This window comes from Megascapheus bottae, chromosome 17 (genome assembly GCF_031878675.1).
Source record: "Megascapheus bottae isolate mThoBot1 chromosome 17, mThoBot2.hap1, whole genome shotgun sequence".
In the NCBI taxonomy this organism is placed as follows: domain Eukaryota; kingdom Metazoa; phylum Chordata; class Mammalia; order Rodentia; family Geomyidae; genus Megascapheus; species Megascapheus bottae.
In genome coordinates, this window is record NC_143525.1 from 50,492,550 (window position 1) to 50,516,405 (window position 23,856).

General features: G+C 63.0%; 1 protein-coding gene across 1 annotated transcript; it reads right to left on the reverse strand.

Moving 5' to 3' along the window:
• Positions 1-213: 213 nt before the first annotated feature.
• Positions 214-20,983, reverse strand: Cep131 (centrosomal protein 131). Its single transcript, XM_090351348.1, has 26 exons — positions 20,833-20,983; positions 18,783-18,973; positions 13,417-13,496; positions 11,588-11,702; positions 11,321-11,433; positions 10,658-10,771; positions 10,244-10,390; positions 9,240-9,348; positions 8,839-8,955; positions 8,541-8,700; positions 8,062-8,228; positions 7,509-7,691; positions 6,455-6,631; positions 5,893-6,006; positions 5,651-5,776; positions 4,860-4,976; positions 4,262-4,364; positions 3,819-4,020; positions 3,192-3,299; positions 2,983-3,100; positions 2,786-2,860; positions 2,095-2,237; positions 1,782-1,959; positions 1,053-1,216; positions 542-602; positions 214-462 (listed from the first exon to the last, which is right to left on the reverse strand). Exons 2-26 carry the CDS (start codon positions 18,957-18,959, stop codon positions 388-390), a joined length of 3,243 nt encoding a protein of 1,080 aa, XP_090207474.1. The 5' UTR covers positions 18,960-18,973; positions 20,833-20,983; the 3' UTR covers positions 214-387.
• Between the last annotated feature and the right edge of the window lie 2,873 nt (positions 20,984-23,856).

Consider the following 23,856-nt stretch of genomic DNA (forward strand, 5'->3'; position numbering starts at 1 on the left):
GTAGAGGTCTCCTGGACGGGCGCCCCTGCCTCTGCTGGAGGACAGGGACAGAGCTCAAATAAAAGGCCACAGGGATAACTCTTGGAACACTGTGGGGTCACGGGGAGGGGCTGCCAGCCCCCACGGCTTCCTGGTCATGGCCTGGTCATACTGTGGGGCCCTCAGCCCTTCAGCCCCACCCACCACCCTGTCCCAAGGCCCGTGACACAATACTACAAAACAATGACCTTTTACTGATTAAAAAAAGAAAGAAAGAAAAAGAAAAAGATGCAGCTGCAGGCAGGCCAGCTGAGGTGTCCTGAGCAGGAGGGACCCCTCAGCCACACGCCTTGGTGGGAGATGGCCTGGCTGCGTTCCGTCCACTTCTGGCCTGGCGTGGGGCCGGCGTCACTTGGGGGTCGGGAGGGGCTGCCTGTGCCGTTCCAGCAGCGCCTCCAGGTGGTCGGCCCTCTTCACTGCGGCCTGCGGCACACAGGGGGTCAGGCTGGGCAGCTGGGCAGCCGGGGAAGGAAGGGCTGGAGAGGGCGAGGGCGGGGCCTACCTCACACTGCCTCCGTAGGCTGCTCACCACCTCCTCCTTCTTGGCCAGCGCAGCCTTCACCCTGCAGCAGCACATGGGGGGCTTTGGCAGGGTCCTGTCAGCCTGTGGCTGTCACTATCCACCCACGGACCAAGACCATCCCGGGGGCGGGCCAGAACCCAGGCGGTCCCACAGAATGGTGGGGGCCCGCGCAAGCACGCAGGTGACAACCCGAGGACTTGACCCCTGCTGCCTTGTGCCCTCTGCCCACGTGTCTTTCCCTGGAGCCCCAAGACCCCATGGAGGCCTCCTGGGACCCGGCCAGCCTGCTGCTTCTGGGGCAGGGGTGGGTCAGCCCTGGAGGACAGGTGCCACTGGATCTAAGTGCTGCCAGGGGAGCTGGCTGGCCTTCCCAGGAGCAGGTCTGGAGTGACACCCAGACAGGCTGTGCCCTGGGAAGGAAGAGGGCCTGAGCCCTGGCCCTCTGGCCCCAACTTCCCACCCCCCCACTCCCACAGCTCGGGTCACCCACCTCTGGTGCATCTCCTCCAGCTCCCGCTGCTGACGGGCTCGAAGCTCTGCCAGCTCCGCCTTGACCTGCCGGTTCTCCTCCTCAGAGGTTGCCAGCCGGTCAGCAAACTCCTGGCGGATGACCTGACTGAGGTTGTTGCGCTCACCGGATAGCTGAGTGTTCACCTGGGCAGCAGGAGACACGGTGAGTGCGTTGGTGAAGCCCGCGGGCGGGCCCACGCCGTGGTGGGCGGGGCAGTGGATGGGGCAGTGAGCAGGCCCACGCCGTGGTGGACAGGGCAGTGGATGGGGCAGTGAGCAGGCCCACGCCGTGGTGGACGGGGCAGTGAGCAGGCCCACACAGTGGTGGACGGGGCAGTGAGCAGGCCTACACGGTGGTGGACGGGGCAGTGAGCAGGCCCACACAGTAGTGGATGGGGCAGTGAGCAGGCCCAGGCGGTGGTGGACGGGGCAGTGAGCAGGCCCACACAGTGGTGGACGGGGCAGTGAGCAGGCCTACACGGTGGTGGACGGGGCAGTGAGCAGGCCCACACAGTAGTGGATGGGGCAGTGAGCAGGCCCAGGCGGTGGTGGACGGGGCAGTGAGCAGGCCCAGGCGGTGGTGGGCGGGGCAGTGAGCAGGCCCACGCCGTGGTGGACGGGGCAGTGAGCAGGCCCACGAGGTGGTGGGCGGGGCAGTGGACGGGGCAGTGAGCAGGCCGTGCAGGGGAGGTGAGGACAGGACACTTACTGCTCGCACGTCCTCCAGCTCCTTCTCCTTCTGCCGCATCAGGGCCCGAAGCTGCTCCTTCTCCCCCTCGGCCTCCCCCAGGCGCCCCTTCAGCTCTGTGCAGCGCTCCTGAAGCTTCCGCTCTGACTTCTCCAGCTCCGAGAGCTCTGTCTCATACTTGTCCCGCAGGCGCTTCACTCTGGCGGGCAGAGGGGCACAACGGCCTTTGCCTGGACGAGCGGCGTCCTGGCTGCCCCTGCCTGGGTCTCCCCTGGCCTGGCACGCGGCGGCCCGGCTCGCTTGCTGGAGGTGGGAAGGGCGGGAAAGCGCTCACCGGCTCTCGGCTGCCCGCTCGCTCTCCTCCTTGGCCAGCGTCATGTCGGCCTCCAGCCGATGGATGACCAGCTCGATCTCCTGGTCCCGGCCCTTCCGCATCTCCTCCTTCAGCTCTCGTTCCCGGTTCAGCTGCCAGGCTTCCTGCAGGGACACACAGCTGCCTGGATCCACCTGTCACCACAGGGCTGGAAGATGGGGAAAACGAGGACACAGGCTGCCACCCACAGGGGTTCCTGGGGCGTCTCTGCCCCACAGATCTGAAGGCACAAAGGGGGCCTGACCGGCCCCAGGCTTCCAGGTAGTCTTTTGGACCTGGTGTGGGCAGAGGGCATGAGGTGACCAGGAGCTCATTAGCACAGCCCTGGGTAACCAGAGGGCACTGTCTGGAACGTGCCCGATCGCCTCATCCGCCTGAGGACAGGGCGTGACCGATCACCTCCGGAGGCGATGAGCACATTCCCGAGGGCCAGGCAGCACCCGCAGCCGGGAGGTGGTGGCTCTCAGACCCATGCCAGCTGACCACTGGGCACAGAAGGGACACAAGGGGCACGCATCCTCTCTGACCTCCAGCACCGCCCTGGCCCCTCCTCCTCCCAACTTTGCTCTTAAGAGTCTCGCAGCTCAAGGCTTGGGACAAAGAAGTGCCCAGGGAGACCCCAGGCGTGGAGCCCACCCTTGCCTGTCCCTACCTCCTTCTTGGCACAGCTGGCCACCCACGCTTGTCTCTCTGCCTCCAGTTGGTCCTTCAAGACCTTCAGTTCCATCTGTAGGGAGACAGGGCATGAGCTGCCCAGGCCAAGTGAGACCAAGTGAGCCAGGGTCAGACAGAACAGACCCGGCCTGGACAGCCAGGCCTGGCACAGCTCCGGAGGGAAGGCTGGGGGACCTGGTGCCGCTGCTCCTGCTCCTCCTGGCCCTTCTCGAACTCAGCCCTCAGGGCTCTGGTCAGAGCAGCACTCCTCTCCTCCAACTGCTGCCGCAGCTCCTCCAGCTCTGTCCGCTGCCTGTGGGCCAGACGAGGGTCAGTGGGCCACGGGTCCGGCGTAGGGAGGCACTATGTGTGTGTGGGGGGGGGCAGTAGCCCCGGGGTGGCACCTGGCTGCCTGCTGGTCCAGCCGCTCCCTCTCCTCAGCCACCTCGCTGTACATCCGCCGCCGCTGCTGCTCCAGGGCCTTCTGCTCTTGTTCCAGGTGCTGCTCAAACCTAGGGATGGGCGGGACTGGTCAGGCAGCTGGACAGTCCTGGGAAGCCTGGGCCGTGGCACAGGACCAGCCATGGCCGCTGCCACCCGGCACTCGACCCCAGGAAGGTGAGCCAAGCCCAGGCCAGCACGGCCTCCACACCTCCTCCCGGTCAGCCTAGCCCCTGCCACACCCGCCACAGGGCACAGGAGAAGGGGGTGGCTGCCCTGGGGCACTGTGGGTGGCCCCCGGGTCGCAGGGCTTGGGGCACCGTCTGGAATACTCTGTGTGGCAGTGGGTTCAGCTCCCCCCCAGGGAATGACCAAGCTGTCCTCAGCAGTGGGGATGCAGCCACTCTAAGTCCGGATCTAAGGACAGCCACACACCCACACGGGTAACCGCCACGAGGAAGTGGTCATGGCACAGGCATAGTGGTGGAGATGAGCCTGCTGCTGCCGGAACAGGCCGGAGCTCTGGGGCACAGCCTCCCCCGCTCCCGGCCCCCCCGCCCCGGCCCCCCGTGGAGCCAGCCGATGCCCACCGCTGCTGGGCGCGGGCCCGCTCCTGCTGGCCCAGCACCTCCTTCTCCTGCTCCAGGTGCTCCCGCAGCTCCTCCGCCTGGCGCAGGTGGCGCTGGGCCGCCTGCTCGTCCCGCCGCAGCAGCTCCGCCTCGTGCAGGCCCCTGAGCTTCCTCACCTCCTGCTTGTGCTTGGCGATCAGCTTCTGGATCTCGGGCTCCAGGCCTGGGGGAAGCAGTGGCAGGGCAGCGGGAGGGGCCTGGCCAGCAGCCCCTCCAGGGTCCAACCCGCAGCGGAGCCTGCGCTCAGGTGGAGATGCCCCAGCCCCCGCCAGCCGCCATGCCCCAGTGCTGGCCAGTGGGCTGGAGAGGACCCTGGAGGGAGGGGCGGCACGGGGCTCCTCCAGACACCCCCGAGCGCCCGGTTCTCCACCCCGGAAGCCGCGGGCGCCAGGGCGGGAGCTCACCTCGCACGGTGATCTCCTTGATCTTCTTGGTCTTCTCGTTGATCCACTTTTCTCTGCGCACCTTCTCCGCGGCGCTCATGAGCTCCTTGAGCTTCCTCATCTCCTAGGAGCAGGAGAGCCGGAGTGACGGAGGCTCCTGCCCTGGCGAGTGCACGCTTCCTGCCAGAGCTTCCAGCCCTCCTAGAAGCCAAGGCCACCCCTCACCGCGCACTGCCTGAGAGACAAGGGGGCACCCGGCCGGCCCCAGCCCACAGCCCTTGGCTCCCAAGTGGCTGGCCCTCCTCAGCCCTGCGTGCTGGGGGAGGCAGGCCTGAGATGGGCAGGTGCATGCTGGGAGGATGCATAGCAAGGGAGGGGGAGCTGTCAGGCCACGGCCCCCAGCAAGGGCCAGGGGCCCCTCATGAGGCCCACGAGGCCTGGCTCTCCTGGACACTTGGATGTATCTCACGAGAGGGGAGGGGCTGGAGAGGACATGCCTGGCCCCGACTACATCCTCAGTGAGCCTGGCACGCTCTGAGGCGGCAGTGAGCCCCAAGCTCTGCCTGGTCCTCGAGTCTCAGCGGCCAGCATGGCCGTTGGCTGGAGCCAGGGGCCTCACCAGCTGATGCTGCTCCTGCATCTGGGCCACGCGCTCCCGGCACCGCTGGTCTCCCTGCCTCAGCTCCGTGACCACCGCCTCACACTTCTCGCTCAGGGCCTTCTTGTCCTCAATCAGCTGTGACAGCAGATGAGAGGTGAGGGCCCGCAGGCAGGCCGCGCCCCGACACGACGCCCTTCCTGGGCCGCGTGCCCCGACTCAGTGCCCCTTCCGGGCCACACCCTGTCTGGGTCAGCAGGAAGTCGGTCACATGTGTGGACAGGGTGGGGCTCAGCCTGTGGGAATACCACCAGCATCTCCTGGGACCACCCGTGTGGCCTGCAGGAGTCCGCTGCCGGCCAGGGCCGGGGAGCCTGGCACTGCCCAGCCGTGCTACCAGGACCAGACAGACCTGGGCTATCAGCAGCCACCAGAAGCCAGACCCCAGACTGCGTGTTCTCTGCAGCGTGGGGTCTGCCTAGGGGTAAATGGGTCTAGAAGCTTCTACCACTCTCGCTGGAGGAGCTCTGGCTGCCAGCAGACCACAAGTGGCTCCCCCGGGCACCGAGGGCCACACACAGCACAGTGAACGTTCGGAACATGTCCCCAGGACACTGCCACTGGGCCAGCCAGCTCCAAAACCCGAGGGACTTGCTGGCCATGCTGTCCCCTGTGTCTGTGGTCTGCCACACTGGGCCAGCAGAGGCCAGGCAGGCCCTGAGGGAGACCATGCTGCGCGTAGCACTGCACTCCAGCCAGGGGCAACACAGCATGGAAGCCCTGCCTACGAGCCCGCGGGGCTGTGGGGTCACCTGGTCAATGAAGGACAGGTGTCGCTGGATGGTGGCCTCGTAGTGCTCCTTCTGCTGCCTCAGCTGCAGGTTCAGCTCCTTCTCCGTCTCCTTGACCCTCCGGAGCGTGAGGTCTCGCTGCTGGGCCTGGGCAGTGCAGACAGAGGGCGGCACTGGCACGGGGGAGCCTCTGGACAGGGGCTGGCAACCACCCCCCCCCCCCCCCGCTGACAGCTGGTGGGGCTAAGGGCGTCTGGCCTCACCAGTGCTCTCTGCAGCAGCACCAGGGCCTGCTTCTTCTCCTCCACCTCCAGCTTCAGCCGCATCACCGAGATGCTCTCTGCAGACCTCAGCTCCGAGTGCGCGAGCCCGGCTGCCTGTGAGGATGCGGGAGCACGGCGAGCCTCAGGAGCAGGTGGAGGGGGTCCACCTCCAGTACACACAGCATGTCTGGTCAGAGCGAGGGACGCTGGCTGACAGGACCCCTGGTGGAGACCATCTGCGTCGTTCAGTGCCTCGTTACCAGCACAGACCTCGAGCTCTCCACCTCCCTAACGTCCCTAGTGACCACATTCCACTAGGGTGGCCACAGCTGCTCTGTGGGGTGATGTGGCCCGGGAGATGGCAGGGCTACCCAGGGAGCCAGGGCTACCAACCTGGAGACGCCCTGAGGTGAGCACACACCTGGACAGGCACCCAAGCCAGCCCTGCCAAAGCCCAGAGTGCCGCTAGGGCTCACAGAGACCTGGCAAGTGGCCTCTCCCTTCTGAGGGCCTGGCACACGGCACTGCCCACTGGGGAATGGCGGGGCCTGACCCACGGCACCTCCTGCTGTGAGGCTGGCCAGTCCTGCGTGGACTTCTCCATCTCCTCCAGGAAGCTCAGGATGCTCTGCAACTTGGCCTCTGAGAGCAGCGCCCCGTCCTCTGTGGGAGGAGGGGGTGCCCCGAGCTTCCCAAACTTTTCCAGGTTGTCCGCCGTCAGGGAGCTGGCGTCCTCCTGCTGCAGACAAAGCAGAGGAGTGCAGTCACATGAAAACACTGCAAAACCACTCAGTGATGCCAAAGGGACACTCGAGAACCCCTGTCCACAAAAATTAACAAATAAATAAATGAAATAGAAATTTAAAAAATAATCAAGGCTCTGAGTTATGGGGATGGGTGAGGAAAAAGAAATAAAAACTAAAGGCATTGAGAATCTTTTCAATAAAATACATGCATAAGATTTCCCCAACCTCAAACAGATTGTTGGGCTGAAAATGTGGCCTACTGGACGAGTACTTGTCTAGCATGCATGAAGCCCAGTGTTGGATTCCTCAGTACCACATACACAGAAAAAGCCAGAAGTGCTGTGGCTCAAGTGGTAGAACACTACCTTTGAGCAAAAGAAGCTTAGGGACAGTGCCCAGGCCCTGAGTTCAAGCCCCACTACTGGCAGCCTGGTACCAGGCAGATTGTATATATGTTAATATGCTTATTTGAAACAGTGAAGGGGAAAAAACAAGATGACTGAGAGGGGAAGCGGGGGAGTGGGAGAAAAACATGGGAAAGAGTATCCATGTTGAAAAAGTAAAGTGCCCACTCCCTGACCAATGAAACTGTAACCCTGACAATAAAACAACTTGAAGAAAAGAAGCAAAGCAAATTGCCATCTGTGTGTGAGAGGGGGCCTTCCATAACTCCATGGAGAGGGGCAGAGGGAAGCGGGGCCTTATGCTGCCGGGGGCACGCACTCGGGGTCACCTCAGAGAACTGGGAGGAGTCAACGGCCCCTCTGGCCCTCGATAGGGTCTTGATTAAAGGAGTGTGGTGGTCGGCGCTGGCTCCGGCTCTGCAACTACCAGGCACAGGGTTGGGGTGGGGACACGGGGCCCAGTTACCTCGTCGGTCCAGGAGTATCTGTCCTTGTGGTAGGGCTTGGGACGGGGCAGCGGCTCAGGCTCCTCCTCCAGCAGCCGCAGGGTGTCCAGCAGCTCGTCCAGCGTGGCCCTGGGCTTGGCCCTGCTTCTGGAGGGGCCCGAGGGCCCTGCGGCGTCACACAGCACATCTAGGGAGTGGACATCCTAAAGCACACGGGCAGAGAGGAAGAGTCACAAAGCTGCTGTGAGCCAACCAGCCTCCTTGCTGAGGGCCGGCCATGGCAATGCAGGGCCTGGCTTGCTGGACTCCTCATCACGGCTGCCCAGGCCCCGCCCAGCAGGCACCAAGTACCCCCACCCCCTGGGAAAATCTTGCCCAGGTAGCAGCCAGACCAGGCCCTCGGGCTCCCATCCTGTGCCAGTGTCCTCACGGTCTCTGGACTCTCTGAGCGGACAGAGGCCCAGGGCAGCTGTGAGAACCTAGCAGGATTCTGGAGCTATGGCGAGACCCCCCCCCCAGCGCATAGGGGTCCCAGGCCACGGAAGGAACAGGACCAAGGCCTGCCAGACCCACCTCAGGTACCAACGTGCCCCTTGAGGACACAGCCTGGGCAGGAAGGAACAACGGTGATGCCCAGACCTGCGGCTTGTCCTCCGGAGACTGTCGGGGCTCTGGAGACAAGTCAGGAGGGGACGGGGGTGGGGAGGGGTCTCGGGGGGATGCTGCACACGCGCTGGCGCCTAGGGGACAAAACAGGGTATTACCCACCCGGGGCCCTTCCCTGGGTCTGGAGAAATCCAGGAAGAAACCGTGTGCCCACAGAGTGGATACATCTCCATAGTCCTGGGTGAGAGGTGGGGGCAGGCGGGAAACCTGGGCTCCGGGCCTCCACTCCGGGTCCCAGGCCAGGACGGCCTGTAAAGGCCTGGGCTCTCCCCAGTCCAGCCCCACATTTGAACTGGGAAGTGCATAGCAGGGAAGCCCAGCCCCAGCTCTGGGTGAGACTGCCCACCCAGCCTCAGGACCGGCTGGCCGGGCCGAGAGCTGCTCACCAGCGTTGTTGGCCTTGAGGACCTGGTGGGCGGCGCTGCCTGGCATGAGGGGTGCCTCCTGGGTGGGCCAAGGCTGCCCTGGCGCCCTGGCCTCCAGGCCGTCCTTGGGCAGTCCACACGCGGCGTCACCTGACTTCTGGGCCCGCTTCTGCTGCAGCTCCTGCCAGCACAGGATCTGTGAGCAGCCCCCAGAGAAGGCTGGTTCCAGCCTCTGGAGAGCCCGCTGCCCGGGCTCCGTGTCCCAGGGTCATCACAGTCAGGCCCGGGGCCTACAGGGGCTGCCGGCCCCAGCTCACACCTGGATGGCCGCACGCCTGGCCTGGCGCGCCTTCTCCTCCCGAGCCTTCTTCCTTGCCACCTCCTTCTGCCGATGCAGGTCTAAGAAGTTCCTATTGCTTAGCTGCTGCCGCCGCTCCTGCCAACAAAACCAAGCTATAGCGTCTCTAGACCTGGAGGATGGACAGAGCCCCTGGACCTAGCCAGGTTTCATCTTGATTCATGGGTGTCCCCTGCCCCCAGCGGAGCGTGGCACCTCTGCCTCGGGGCAGGGATGGGACCTGGGAGGTCACAAGGAACAGGTGGGGCCACGGATGGGGTGTGCATCCACAGGGAAGTGAGGTCTTACTGCCATTCTCCCAGGGACTCCACCTGGACGTGGCCAGGCCCCGGGACTCTGTGGCAGCTCACCCGCTCACTCACCTCTCGCTGACATACCAGCAGATGCTCCAGGCCTGCCTGGCGCCGCTGCACCTGGTGGCGGTACCAGCGCTGGATGGTGACCGCAGCCTGGTTTACCTGGAGGATGAACCTGCCCCGGAGAACAGGGCTCAGGACCAAGCTGGCTCCGTGCCCTCTGACCCCAGGCCCCCGCAGAACTTGTCCATCCAGAGGAGCAGAGGGAAGCTGGCACTTAGTGGGCAGCTGCTTTCCCCGCCCTCCTGTGCTAGCCCGGATACGTCCCCACCCCTTCCATCCACGCCTGGTGGCCTGGCAAATGCCCACAGCCCAAGAGGCCAGGGGAAACCCCGAGACCAGCCAGCAGGGCACCACAGCTACAGGAAACCCAGAAAAGCTGGGGTACTGGGTAAGCAGCTGGGCCAGGGCAAGGGACGGGGAGCACATGAGGGGCCAGGGGCTCCCCGCCCAGGTGCACAAACAGGTGCATTTTATTGTCGGAACTGCCTCCAGTAAAGCTGAGTGAACGGGAAGGCATCATCCTGGCCGTGGGCCACAGCAAAGGCCACCTGCCACCAACGCATGGCCTTCCCAGGGGGCATCCTCCCTCAGAGGCCACAATGGGCACCACCGGGCAAGGCCTTCAGCCTCCGCACCCCCAAATACCTGCAGAGCGGGAGTGCTGGCTTGATGTCAGAGGCCTCTGCAGCCAGGGCTGCCCGGCCCGGAGCTGACCTTGCCTTCGGGGAACAGCAGGCTCTGCCTGTGCCCCAGGGGCTCCTCTCAAGGACACAGCCCAGAGATGCTCAGTGTCACTGAGGTATAACTTCACCACTAAAACCCACCCACTTAAGCATGGAATTAAATGCTTCTCCAGCAAATGCAGAGCCGTGTGCACCGTCTAGTGCTAGAATGTTCCTACCAGCGTCACACAATCCAACCCCGGGGGCCGCGCTCCCTTTCTGCCTCTTCTCCGTGTGCCCTCTTGGGGAGCACCGCAGGAAAGGGGAGGTGGCGGCAGGCCTCACCTCTCGGCCTCCTCCTCTGTCACCTCCGTCCTCCTGAGCTGGCCGGCGGTGCTGCGGGCCTGCTGGACGCCGCTGGAGTTGTTCTTACGGGGCTCGGCCAGGCTGCTGCCCTCACCAGCCTCACTGGCTGCTGCCTTGATGATGTTGCTGGCGAGGAGGGAGAGGAGCCACCTCACCTCCACCCGGCTCCGCCCGTGCGCTGGGCCGAGGGGCCCCAGGCCTCTGTGAGAGGCCTGCCCGCCACCCACAGCCAGGCCCAGTGGCAGGTGCCTGGCCAGTGTTGTGGAGCGGGTTTAACCTCACGCCCAGCAGTGAGGCGTGGAGGATGGCTGGCGGGGTGGCCTCCCGCACCCCCCCACGCCTTCTGGTTCTGGAACTGCCCTGGGCTTCCGTCCTGGCGGGGTGGGGACTTACTTGAGGGAGGGGGCTGTCTGGTTGGAGCTCTTGGGGGGGGGCGTCTTCTCCGAGGGGGTGTAGCGGTTGTGCACCATGGTGGTGACACAGTTGCCCACAGTCCCTTTGTTACTCCTGCGGGAGACAGGATGCAGGTGAGGACCAGACGCCAGAACCTGGCGTGCAGCACAGGGTCTCTGCACTGTGACACTGGCCAAGGGTCCTGTCCCTCAAAGCTCCCGTGCCACAGGCAGGCAGACCCCAGCCCGTCATCTGCTGTGGCAGGCCTTCCCGGGACCCACCAGCCTGACCAGGACTCCCGGCCATGTTCTGATCCACCATGTCCTCGGCAAGCTTGACTGCACGAGGGCCCGCGCAGGCCTAGAGCAGGTCCGGGCTTGGCGGTGGACCCGTCCCCCCTTCAGGCGCCTAGAGCCTCAGAGCTCAACCTCTGACGGTTCTTGCTTGGAAAGCCGAGTGTCGCCGTGGGGGCCGACATATCCTGAAGCCCCGAGGACCAGGGCAGGCTGCCTGCCTTTGGAGGGGCTGCTGCCCCCGCTGTGGCCTGAGGAGAGCCAGCCACTCCTTCCTTCCTCCCTCCCACGGTTCCTGACCTGGCCTTGAGCATGACAGCCAGGCAGGCTCCGGCACCTGGCCCTCGCGGCCCCGTGGGGCTGGCTCTACCTGTTGTTGGCAGTGAAGCTGGGGGCCAGGATGCTTTCTTTCCTCCGCGGGCCTGCTGGGGGGCTGGACCCCAGGCCGCTGGCTGGGGAGGCGAGGCCCCTGGGCTGCTCATCCTGGGGATCACAGACACGCGGAGCCCGGGTCACTGACCCCCCCGACAGCAGCCCTGGTCCCTGCAGCCCCCGCCACGACCCCCCCACCCCGACAGCTCCTCCTCATCCCGACGGTGACCACCAGGTCTGGTGGGCGCTGCACACACCCCCTTACCAGCACATTCCACGTGGCCCCCTGCTCGCCGCATGCCTTGCTCAGGCTGCCCACGCTCCTCCTCTCCCCAGTGCCGCCCTCAAAAAGTGCCAGGAAGTCAGTGGGCTCTGCTGACCTGTGCCCGAGGGAGGGAGACAAAGTCAAGAGAAGGAAAGCCAAGGGGGCCGGTGACCCCAACAAGTGACGTCACCCCAGTTTAAAACATTATCTCTTAGCCCTGACAACTGCACCAGGCAGGCCTGTCCTGGCGGGCCGTCCTCGGGCCCCTGTGACTTCTGAGGTGGCTGCCCTTCCAGCCCTACGGACAGCGCCATGGGGCCTGTAGCTGCAGGGACTGGGGTCACTCCAGCTGTCCCCAATGTGGACCTCACTGGAGGTGAGACCAATGCTACACTGAGCTGCAGGAAGCCCGTCCCTATGGTGACACTACTCAGCCGTGAGCATGAAGAACGCCACATACTACACCACCAAAGAGGCTCACGAGTGGATGCACAGTCAAGGGCAGGCATGGAGGCCGCAGGCCACACAATCCCAGCATCAGGAAGAGCCAAGAACCAGGCAAACCCACAGGGGCAGATAGAGCAGCGACTGCGGGGTGGGGGCAGGGTGTGTGTGTGTGTGACTGCCAGTGAATATGGGGCAATGAGAGATTTCCAGTGGGGGGCAGTCCTGGGGGAGGTTTCCAGTGGGGGGACAGTCCTGGGGGAGGTTTCTAGTGGGGGGCAGTCCTGGGGGAGGTTTCTAGTGGGGGGCAGTCCTGGGGGAGGTTTCTAGTGGGGGGCAGTCCTGGGGGAGGTTTCTAGTGGGGGCAGTCCTGGGGGAGGTTTCTAGTGGGGGCAGTCCTGGGGGAGGTTTCTATTGGGGGGCAGTCCTGGGGGAGGTTTCCAGTGGGGGGACAGTCCTGGGGGAGGTTTCTAGTGGGGGCAGTCCTGGGGGAGGTTTCTAGTGGGGGGCAGTCCTGGGGGAGGTTTCTAGTGGGGGGCAGTCCTGGGGGAGGTTTCTAGTGGGGGGCAGTCCTGGGGGAGGTTTCTAGTGGGGGCAGTCCTGGGGCATGAACTCTGGCCTGGGCGCTGTCCCTGAGCTCCTTTTGCTCAAGGCTGACACTCTACCACTTGAGTCACAGCGCCATTCTGGCTTTTCCCGTGATGAACTGGACATAAGTCTCATGGACTCTACTGCCAGGGCTGGCTTTGAACCTCAATCCTCAGATCTCAGCCCCCGCGTAGCTAGGATGGCATGCGCGAGTCGCCACTCGGTGAGGCTCCTAATTCTGACCGTGGGGCTGGCTGCACCACTGTGCGCTGTGGAACTGTGGCAGAGTGCTTGTGGGGCCTGCAGGAGGCCCTGGATTCCATCCCTGGCCCCGGTACATTTTAAACTTTAACTCCCTCAACAGACGACGACACAAAACGCCACGTCCTGGCCCCGAGGACGCCTGCTCGCTGGCTGTGAGGTCCAGGCTGACTGCACCGGGCGGCACTGCCCTTGCTCCGCTGGAGCCCCCACCCGCTTGGAGACAGTGGCAGGAGGGGTGGCAGGGCTTCCTGGCTGCCCCCGGCTCTGCTGGCAGGCATCCTACTCTGCACTCAGGCCCCACACCTCCCAACCCTGGGGTGGGAGGTGGAAAGGGTGAAGACCCAGGGCCTCCATGCACCCCTGCCTACCCCACCACCGGGACCCCAGAGCAGGTACAGGGACTGGGAGCCGGCCCAGTGCCCAGGTGTGACGGCACAGGAGGCGTCTGGCATCCCACCCCACCGAGCAGCACGAGGGCCACTAGGCCGCCCTGCCCAGCAAGGGCTGAAGGAGCAAGAGGAGCACAGGGTCACCTGGGGGGGCCAGTCCATGGCTGATTGACCTGCGTGGTGCTGTTGGACCTGCGGAGATTGTTGGTGGTCCGGGAACCTTCCTGCAGAGGAAGAAAACCACCCATCAGTGCCAGAAACAGACCCTGGTCAGCTTCCTCAGGGCTGGGCAGGCAGCTCTGAAGGCCAGGGTGGAGACAGTCACTGGACAGGGCATGCCCGGACCTCTGAGAGCCTCCTCCTCATCACTGTCATCACCCTGTACAAACCGGGGAGCCCTTCACCCTTGCCAGGGAGGCAGTGCAAGGCTGGCGGGGGAGGGTCACGGCCACCGTCTCATGAAAAGGGAGGACAGACAGCAGCCAACTTGCTCTGGCTCCTGGCCTTGGGATGCTGTGAGGGCCTGGGGGACAGACACAGCTGCCTGCACCCAGGTGTTGCTATGGCCGGCCCCTCACAGCACCCGGAGAGGAAAGGTAAGCCATCAGGTGAGGGATGCCATCGGGTGAGGGGAGCCATCGGGTGAGGGGAGCCATCGGGTGAGGGGTGCCATCGGGTGAGGTGGGAGTGGAGGCACCCGACTCTAATCCCAGCCTGGGGGCCGTGCCAGTGCTGAGGGCCAGGCCACCTGGGCTAGACAGAGGCCCTGACAGGAGTGCTCCTGATGCCTCCATGGGTGGAGAGGTCGGGGGGGGGGGGCTGGGGGAGGAGGAAAGTGGCAGCGGCAGCAGGCCGAGGAGCAGCGAGGCCCACGTGAGGTTCTTCTCCCAACTTTTCTGTAGGTTCTAAGCATTTCCCCACACATTCGGGGGACAGGGCCTCAGAGCTCTCCAGGACACAGCCTAGGGCCCCCCCGTCAGGAGACCGTCACCCACACAGCCCAGGCCCACCCAGAGGAACCAGGAGGCTTCTTGCTTCCTAAAAACAAGTGCTTCCATCAAAGGACAAAAACATGCAGGAAATGAGCCTCGTCACAGAGGCCCACTTCAGGCCAGCCTGTCGTGGAACTGGAGCAGGGCCACACGAACAGACGGGGACAGACGTGTAGACACCCTCCTGGGGATGGGGCTCATGCTGGCCAAGCCACCTGGCCGAGAAAGGCCCTGAGACCAGTGGAGATGCCAGGCAGTGTGCGCCACAGGAGCCCCAGGCCAGCACTGCAGAGGGACTCCACAAGGAAGGGGCCGGCGGAGGACGGTCCATGGATACCACACAGGGACTTGGAGGGAAAGGACCCGATGGGGGCCGGAGCTGGGGGACCGCGGGCCCCACTGCCTCTGTTCCTCTGAGGAGAAGACCCACCTGTCACAAGCACGCTGCCCGAGAGACAGGCCGCTCAGGGAGTGTGGAGGAGGGAGGGCAGGCGGGAGTGGACAGCGGCAGGCACTGGGTGCTAAGGGATGTCGGCTGGATCTGCACCACTGTCTCCCTGGGGCCCTGGCCAGCCTGGCCATCTAACAGCGTGACCGTGCTGAGTGTGGTGTGGGCCACTGGACACCCACCGCGCCTGGTGAGAGTGGCGGGGGCTCCGACCTGACTGGGGCATGGCTGGCTGGGCACCTGCTCTGAGTGCACTGTCACCACTGGCGCTGGAAAGGCCAAGCTGTCCAGCCCGCCGCCCCTGGCCCTCCGGCCTGCGCTGGTTCATCTGCATGGCCACTCTCTCCAGTTCTGGGCTCTTTTTTCTGGCCAACTTGTGCCCAGAAGGGTGGTGTGAGGACCTTAGGCTGTTACTGGCGCTGGACCTGACACGTCTGCGGCCTTGTTCTGGGCAGGGGTGGGGAGAGGAGGGGCTGTCTACAGCGAGAACTGTAGTGCCAGTGGAAAGGGGAGCACAGGACAGAACCCCAGCATGGGAAAACACTGGGGAGCTTGACTTCCAAGCTGCATTTTGGGGGGGAAAGGAACTGCAACTGGCTCCGATAGAGGAAAAGAAACCCGGCTGGCACCTGCAGCCCAGCGGGTCAGGAAGCTCACTGGGGGGCTGGGAGGCCAGCCTGGACAGCACAGCAAGACCCCTGACTCGAAGCTGCTGCGTGGAAAAGTGCTCAGCCAGGCTAGAGTGTGGCGGAGGCTGGAGTGTGGGGGGCGGGAGGTGAGTGAGGCAGTGAGGCTGGGAGAGCACTTGAGCCCAGGAGTCCAAGACCAGCCAAGGCAGCAACTCAAAAGATGAAGAGGAGGAGAAAGAGGGGAGGGGGAAGAGGAGGAAGGAGAGGAGGAGGAGGGGGAGAAGGGGGAGGAGGAAGAGGGAGAGGAGAAGGAGGGGGAGGAGGCTGAGCACCAGTGGCTCATGCCTTGCTGTTCGGGAGGCTGAGATCTAAGGACAGATGCTAGCCCAGACAGGAAAGCCTATGGAATGCTTATCTCCTATTAACTCTCCCAAAAAGTTAGAAATGGAGCTGTGGCTCAACTGGCAGAGTGCTAGCCTTGAGCTCAGGGGCAGCATTCAGGCCCTGAGTTCAAGTCCCAGGACCAGCTCAGAACAAAAGAGAAGGAGTGTTAGATGGATGTCTTCCATCCTCCTAAGGCTGGGAGCCTTGCTGGCCCGTGGTGTGTGGACCCCTCATCACAGAGACAACCCGCGAAGGCTCACAGCTAGGCCGGGCGGGCGTGCACTCAGCAGACACCAGTGCAAGGACACACGTGGTGGCACTGACCGACCTGTGGTCCACTCACGCAGGATTCAAAGAGGGTGACAGCCACAGGCAGCCCCAAGAGGGCAGGACAGAACCTGCAAGGGCAGGTCTGCACTGGCCAGAACGGTAGGGAGGAACAGAAACACCGAGCGGCCAACTGCCAGGGGAGGGGGCCGCTGTCCAGCAGGCCCTCTGCCTGACCCACTTAAAACAGCGTCCACAGAAGCATCGAAACGTGGAAAGGAGATGGCAGCCCTGCATGGTGGCCACAGCGCACGGCTGCGTGGGACGGGCCTCTCATTCTCCCAGAGGCAGTTTCACAGACGCAGGCTCAGAGTGTCAGACGTGGGGGCCAGGGGGAGGGGGGGGCGGCGGTCTGGCACTCAATGAAGGGCACCACAGTGGAGAGGAAATGGCAGAAGGGAGCCAAGTCCGGGGCTGTGAACACTAAATTATCTGTGCAAAGGGCAGATTGGCATCATGAGGACCAGCTCGGCGACACACTTGTGATGGCATCTGCTCCATGCTTGAGCTCCTGCGGTTTGAAGACCTTGCCCCTTCACAGGGAAAGGAAGTGAAGCAAGAAGTTCAGCGACAGAGACCAGGTGGGCGCACAGCTCAGGCCAGGAGGTGGGACCCTTGAGGGCTGGCACAGATGTCACATGCCCATGCCCTGTGCCAGAAAATCAGCAGAGACTGCAGCTCATGACCCAGCCCGGGAGCCTCAGGACGAAGGGTTTGATCAGGTAAATCTCCGGAGATGAGGGGCGGCCTGGACCACCAGGGAGATGCATGCGGCCTCGGAAAAGACTGCGCATAAACCAGGAGAAAGAGGGCCACCAACTGGGGTGCCAGGCATGGAGCCCCTGCCTGGCCAAAGCAGGAGTCCAGTCACCTGTAGGATCGTGTGGTGGCGAGGACGGGTGCGTGGAACGCCCAGAACGACTCCAGGTCAGGCAGCAAGGTTCTGATTGTTTTGTGAGTTGTGGGATCTGAACTCAAGACCGGGGAGTTGTCCCTGGGCGTTGTGCTCAAGGCTGACACTATCACTTGAACTATGGCACCACTTCCAGTTTTTTGGAGAGAAGAGTCTCACAAGCTTTCCTGCCCAGGCTGGCTTTGAACCACAATCTTCAGATCTGTCTCCTGAGTGCTAAGATTACAGATGTGAGCCTAGTTTGCTCGCTTTTTCTTTTTTTGCTAGTCGTGGGGCTTGAACTCAGGGCCTGAGCACTGTCCTTGGGCTTCTCTCAAGGCTAGAGCTCTATCACTTGAGCCACAGCAGCACTTTCAGCTTTTTTCTATGCATGTAGTACTAAGGAATTGAACCCAGGTCTTCGTGCATGCTAGGCAAGCACTCTACCATTACGCCAAACTCCTGGCCCCCTGGCTTGCTCTTTCATTTTTATTTTTGTGCTGGTCCTGGGGTTTGAACTCAGGATCTAAGCTGCTGTGCTCAAGGCCAGTGCTCTACCATTTACGCTCCACTTCTGGCTATTTTGGTTTTAGAGCTCAGGATCTTACAAGCTTTCCTGCCCAGGCTGGCTTTGAACCATAATTCTCAGATCTCAGCCTCCTGAACAGCTAAGACGACAGGTGTGAGCCACTGGCCTAGCATCTGCCAGGTGAGGCCATCTCAAAGGGAGCTTCTGGAGCCTTCTGACAAGACAAGGTCCTATCGGCCTCCCACAGGCAGTCTTGAAGAAGGTCAGGGCAGTGCCGAGGAAAGGCTGGCACAATGTGGCCACTTCTTCTTTGGCTTTGAGCAGGTATTCAGTGACAGAGCCCTGGGCAGCAGGAAGGCAAGGAGAGGTGACCTATCCAGGCACCACTCACACACCCTCCATGCAGACAACTCCTGTCTCCCCACCACCAGCAAGCCTAGCAAGTCTCTGCCTGGCTGGGCACCAGCACCCTCGCCTGCCCTTCCCCTCCCTCCTGGGGCTTCAGGAGCTGAGGAGGTATTCGGGCCCGCAAGAGCGGTCAGCAGCTCAGGAAAAGGCTGGGCTAAGAGGGAGTGCGGTCAGGGTTACTAACCTAAGCTGGTCATCCCACGGCTAACGCAGTGGCCATGGATGACCTGGGTTCTCTGGTCACACGCTTTGGGAGCTTATCTGGACTCTGAGACACAGGAGTAGCTCTCCAGGGAGAAGGGAGAGTGGGCCTCTCCTCCACAGGGAAACCCTAGCCTGGACCCTCTGGGAAGGACCAAGCTGGCATGGGGCAGGCCTCCTCCCTGGTGGGAAGCCAGTCAGTGCCACCGAGCCAATCCTGATCTGGAGGCCAGGCCAGCCTCGAGCACCTGCTCCTCGGACGCGCCTGGAGACTGCCTAAGGGCTACAGACGACCCAGGGGACAGCCTCCCTGCCACCGCTGATCTGTGCGTGACACCCCGCCTCTCCTGCCTGCAAAGGTGTCCAACCCTGTCCAGCTGCCAAGCGCCCCTCCTACAGGCCCACTTGCTGGCACCCCGTTTCTCTGAGGCCTCACTGCTCATCTCCCTCCTGAGACCAATTAATTTCTCCAGGGTCCAAAGGGATCTCACAGGGCGGGGGGGGAGGGGGGAGGAAGGCCAGGGTCGGTGCTGGAAGGATGAGGGCCTGCGCAGGCCAGATGACGGGTCTGTCTCCCCGTTAGTACACTCCAGGCAGGCAAGGCCCCGCTCCTGCCTGGCCGGGGAGGACATGGGCTAAGGTACGGAGGTGCCGCGGGCCCATGGATCACCCAGTGACAACTTTCTGGTGTCCCACTCACCAGCGCCCTCCTCCTGGGCTCGCTGCCTGTGGCCACAGAGATGGACCTGGCGATGGCCTTGGCGTTGGAGGCACTGCCCGGGCGCTGAGACACGGGGGGAGGCAGGCCGGTCAGACTCAGCTCCACCCCGGCTGGGTTGCCGTCGGGGGTTCTGCTGACAGCCCTCGAGCCTTTCATGGTGAAGGAGGGCCCTGTAGAGGGGTGAGAGACAGTAAGATGCCACAAAACCACACTACAGTGCCGCCACGCACAGCTGAGCTTCACCAGTCCACAGCACGTACCCACCTACCATGAGTTTCTGAAAGCCTGTCATCCCCCGTGAACCCTCCTCCCAGGGGGGCAGGCCCCCCCAAACCAGCAGGAGGACAGCAGAGGCCGTGGTTACAGGCCAGCACCCTGGAGATTGGCCTGGAGAAGCAGGCAACTGTGTGACCCCAGCTCTGCTAGGCTCTGCTAGGACCCCTCCTGGGACATCACGTTCCTCTTCTAAACTGGGTTTCAGTCCTGGGTTTCACAGGACTCTTGGCCAGCAGTGTTTACTCTCAGAGCCATGGAACCTCTCTATCATCTTAGAGCCCCAGAATGGGGCAACTTCTGTCTTGCTCCTGGGGGTCCCCCATTCCTCCTTGTGTGGCCATCCTCAGACTCTTTCTGGCAGCTTTTCACCTCTTCCTGCCCCTGAGAGTCAGAGCACCCCCTCTCCTCCGCCAAGGAAATAGCCTCTGGCTTCCTGCATGCCACTAGTTCAGTCCAGCATCAACTCCTCATCTCCCATAATTGCAACAGCTCCCTCCTGCCTCCACCTGCTCCATCCTCCCCTGACTCCCTTTCAGCTGGCATTATGCCCAGTGGAAATGGCTTCCCTGGGGTCCTGTAGCACAGCCCAAGTACCTCATACCCAAAGCTCTTCTTTAGATGAATGGAATCCATTCTGACTCAGCCAGCTCCTGCCAGGACTGCTTTTCCCCTGCTAGTCCCCTTGCCTGTCTCCTGGCCTGCTTCATCCACCACCCCACACAAGAATGCTTTCTACCCGCAGGACTTCCTGGGGCAGGCTGGGCCATGAAGGGTGATGGCTGAGCAAGTGAACACACAAGAAATGTTGAAAACGACTGTGAAGTGGGTGGCTCAGGCCTGCAGTTCTAGCTCCCTGGAGGCTGAGTTCTGAGTATCCAGTTTGAGGTCAGCCTGGGCAGGAAAGTCCATTGAGGCTTTTATCTCCAATTAACCACAAAAAGCCAGAAGCGGAATGGTGGCTCGGAGCAGTGAGGCTCTATGGCCTTGAGTGAAAGAGCTGAAGAGCAGCACCCGGGTCCTGAGTTCAGGCCTCAAAAGGGCCTGCAGTCCTCCTGTCACTCCATCCAGGGGCCGAAGCGCACACCCCTCCCGGCCCGAGGTCGGCCTGGCCGGGGGGAGTGGGGTGGAGGCTCCGGCTCGGCCGAGCCGCCCTGCGGGGCGTCGGGGCCCGGCCTCCCGCAGCCTGGGCGGTCGCAGCCAGGGCGGTCAGCGCGGCCTCTCCATGGAAACCTCCGGCGGCGGCGGCGGCGGCGGCGGCGGCGCGGAGGCTGGGTCGGCCGACCTCACCCCAGCCGGGCCGCGGCCCTCCCGGGCTCGGGGCAGGGTCCGGACGGGTTGCCTCCGGGCTGCCCTCCACCGCGTGGCCCGGCCGCGGGAGGGGGCCGCGGGGACTCGAGCCTGCAGGGCCCGCGTGCCCGGTCCACGCCGCGGCCCTCGGCTTTGCGGGCCCCCTCGACCCCCGATCTCCTCGACCCCGAGGCCCCCTCGCCCCCCATCTCCTCGACCCCGCGGGCCCCTCGACCCCCGATCTCCTCGACCCCGAGGCCCCCTCGCCCCCCATCTCCTCGACCCCGCGGGCCCCTCGACCCCCATCTCCTCGACCCCGAGGCCCCCTCGCCCCCATCTCCTCGACCCCGAGGCCCCCTCGACACCCCCCGATCTCCTCGACCCCGCGGCCCTCGGCTTTGCGGGCCCCCTCGCCCCCCGATCTCCTCGACCCCGCGCCCCCCCCCCATTCCCCGCGGTTCCTCACCTGCGCGGGCCTGGGCGCGGCGCCCGCGGACGCAGTCCCTCGGCGGGCGGTGCAGATCCTGCGGGGCCGGCGACAGGGCGCCCGCACCCCCCACCCCGCCGGCCCCGGCGTTGCCTCCCTCGGGGGTCGACAAAGAAGCGCGGGCGAGCCGGGCGGGCGGCCGCGGCTAGCAACCAGGCGAGCAGCACCGCCCCTGTCGGCCACGCCGGCCCACCGTCCCTGCGCGCCTCCCGGATTGGCCGGCTAGCCGCCCCCCGGGGCCAGCGCCAGCGCCCATTGGGCCGCCCGGCTGTCCTTCCGAGGGTCCAGGCGTCGGAGGAGGAGGAGCGGCGGAAAAATGGGGCCGGGAGCGCGGCGGGCTGCCCGATTGGACGGAGCGCGGAGGGGGCGGGGCGTCCCGGCTCCGCCCGGGGCGGGGCCTCGCGCGTGGGCGGGGCCCCGTGCCTCCGGGACCGCCCGGCCCTGCCTGCTCCCTAGCGGCGCTTCACCTGAGGTTTCTTCCGACTTTTCTTCTCGGTGCTGGGTTCCAGCGCCCTAACCGCTGGCTGCTCCCGCTCCTTCCACTCTGAGCCCTGGCCCTCCCGCGCGCGCGCCTTCTCTAACAGAAGTCCTAGGACCACAGTCCCGTCCCGGTCCCCCACGTCCCCTCCGGGTTACACAGAGCTGGGAGCCTGGGCGCGTGCAGAAGCCCAAGGCAGTCAGCCTGGCCTCCAGAGCCCGGGCTGAGCTCCCGCGGCCCGCCCGCCGCGCAGGAGGCCCCGTCCACGCCCCCGCGGCCCGTGGACCGTCCACGCCCCGCCCCGTCCACGCCCCGCCCCGTCCACGCGCTCCCCCCGCGGCCCGTCCACGCCCCGCCCCGTCCACGCGCTCCCCCGCAGCCCGTCCACGCGCGCCCGCGGCCCGCGCCCCGGCGTACACAGAGCTCACACTGCTGGGTGTGCAGTGGTTACGCCGTGGGGCTCAGCGCACCGGTCCGGCTCTGCGGTGTCCGCGCCCGCGGCCCGCGCCCCGTGGGACGGAGCTCAGTTGGGCCTCCGGACAGCTCCCGCTCCAGACCTTTGCTAATGGGCTTTTGCGTGCACGTGGCTTTCCACTGCCCTCGGGCAAACGTCTAGGGGAGGGAATGGCGCAGGGTGGGGTCTTTCTCAAGCTGTTTTCTGAAGAGGCTGCGTGCTGCCAGGTATTGCGGCTCAGCCACTGGGGATGCTGAGATCTGAGGGTCCCGTTGCCTGTGAAGCTGCCCAGGCAGGAATCTCAAATCAGCCAGCCAAAGGCCACAAGTGGAGGTGTGGCTCAGGAGGTAGAGCACCACCCCATGGATAAAGCTGAGGGCGCCCAGGCCCGGAGGTCAGGCCCCAGCGCTGGCGCGCACACACACACACAGGAAAAGACACTTACCACACTCCCACCACACTGGGCATCAGTTCCAGTCACTTCTGGGCCCCCGAGCCTTGGCATTGCCAGGGCGTTGTTCCAGCTGTTGTGTATTCCCCATAGTTATCTTCTAGATTTGTAGTTGTCTCCTGTTTCTCTAGTGACACTGAGAATCTGGGGGCTCTCTGCCATGTGTCTGCCCATCTTCACGTCTCTGCCTGTCTTTTGCCCACTTTTCTTTTTCCTTTCAGTTTTGAATGTTCCTCCTAAGGTCTATCATGAGACACGTGACTTTGCAATGTGGTCTCTCAATGTCACCCTCATTTTTCCATTCCTTTAGCTATGTCATTTCTTTTCCAGTCCTGGGCCTTGAACTCAGGGCCTGAACACTGTCTTTGGGCTTCCTTAAGGCTACAGCTCTATCACTTGAGCCACAGCACCATTTCTGGCTTTTTTCCATGTATGTAGTACTGAGGAATCGAACCCCGGTCTTTGTGCATGGCAGGCAAGCACTCTACCACTAGGCCAAACTCCCAGCCCCAATCATTCAGTTTTTTTTTTTTTTTTTTGCCAGTCCTGGGGCCTGAACTCAGGGCCTGAGCACTGTCCTTGGACTTTCTCAAGGCTAGAGGTCTACCACTTGAACCTCAGCACCACTTCCGGCTTTTTTCTATGTATGTGGTACCGAGGAATCGAACCCCGGGCTTCATGCATGCTAGGCAAGCACTTTAACCACTAGGCCAAACTCCCGGCCTCATTCAGTTTAACATACAGTCCAATTTCCTTATGGCTTGTGCTCCCTTTATCTCCTGTGCCAGGTCATTGCCTCCCCAACAATAGCAATGTATCTTGAAGTCTGGTAGCTTAGCTGCAGGGCTATACTTGAATTTTTGAGTAAGGTGTGAGGACCTAGGTCTCTCTCTTTTTTTTTCTGTCTTTCTTCTTTTTGTTGTTGTAACCAGTCCTGGGGCTTGAACTCAGGGCCTGAGTGTTGTCCCTGAGCTTTTTTGCTCAAGGCTAGTTTTCTACCACTTGAGCCACAGCTCCTCTTGTGTCTTTTTTTTGCGGGGGGGGGGTGTTAGTTTATTGGAGATAATTGTCTCACAGGCTTTCCTCACTGGTCTGGCTTTGAACCATGATCCTCAGATCCCAGCTTCCTGGAGTAAGCAAGGATTCCGAGTGTGAGTCTCAGACACTAGCCAGAGGTTTTCTGATTTGCATATGGATGTCTGGTTGCTTGGCAGTACCAACTTAAAGAGAATTATACAGAAGTCTAGATATTCACACATAGGGAGACCAAGAAAAGATACTGTTACTAGAAAAATACAATGGTGCAATGCCTATGAGCCTCTTCATATTTATATAAAATATATACATACTGAAACAAACTCCTACGATATAGAAGCAATACTTTTTTTGTTGTTATTTTTCTGCCAGTCCTGGGGACTAAACTCAGGGCCTGGGCACTGTCCTTTAGCTTTTTCAAGGCTAGCACTCTACCCTTGAATCACAGCACCACTTCCAGCTTTTTCTACATATATGGCACCAAGGAATTGAACCCTGGTCTATGCATGCTAGGCAAGCACTCTACCATTAGGTCACATTCCTAGACCTAAAGTCATTATTTTTGTGTAATCAGGGGGCTTGAAT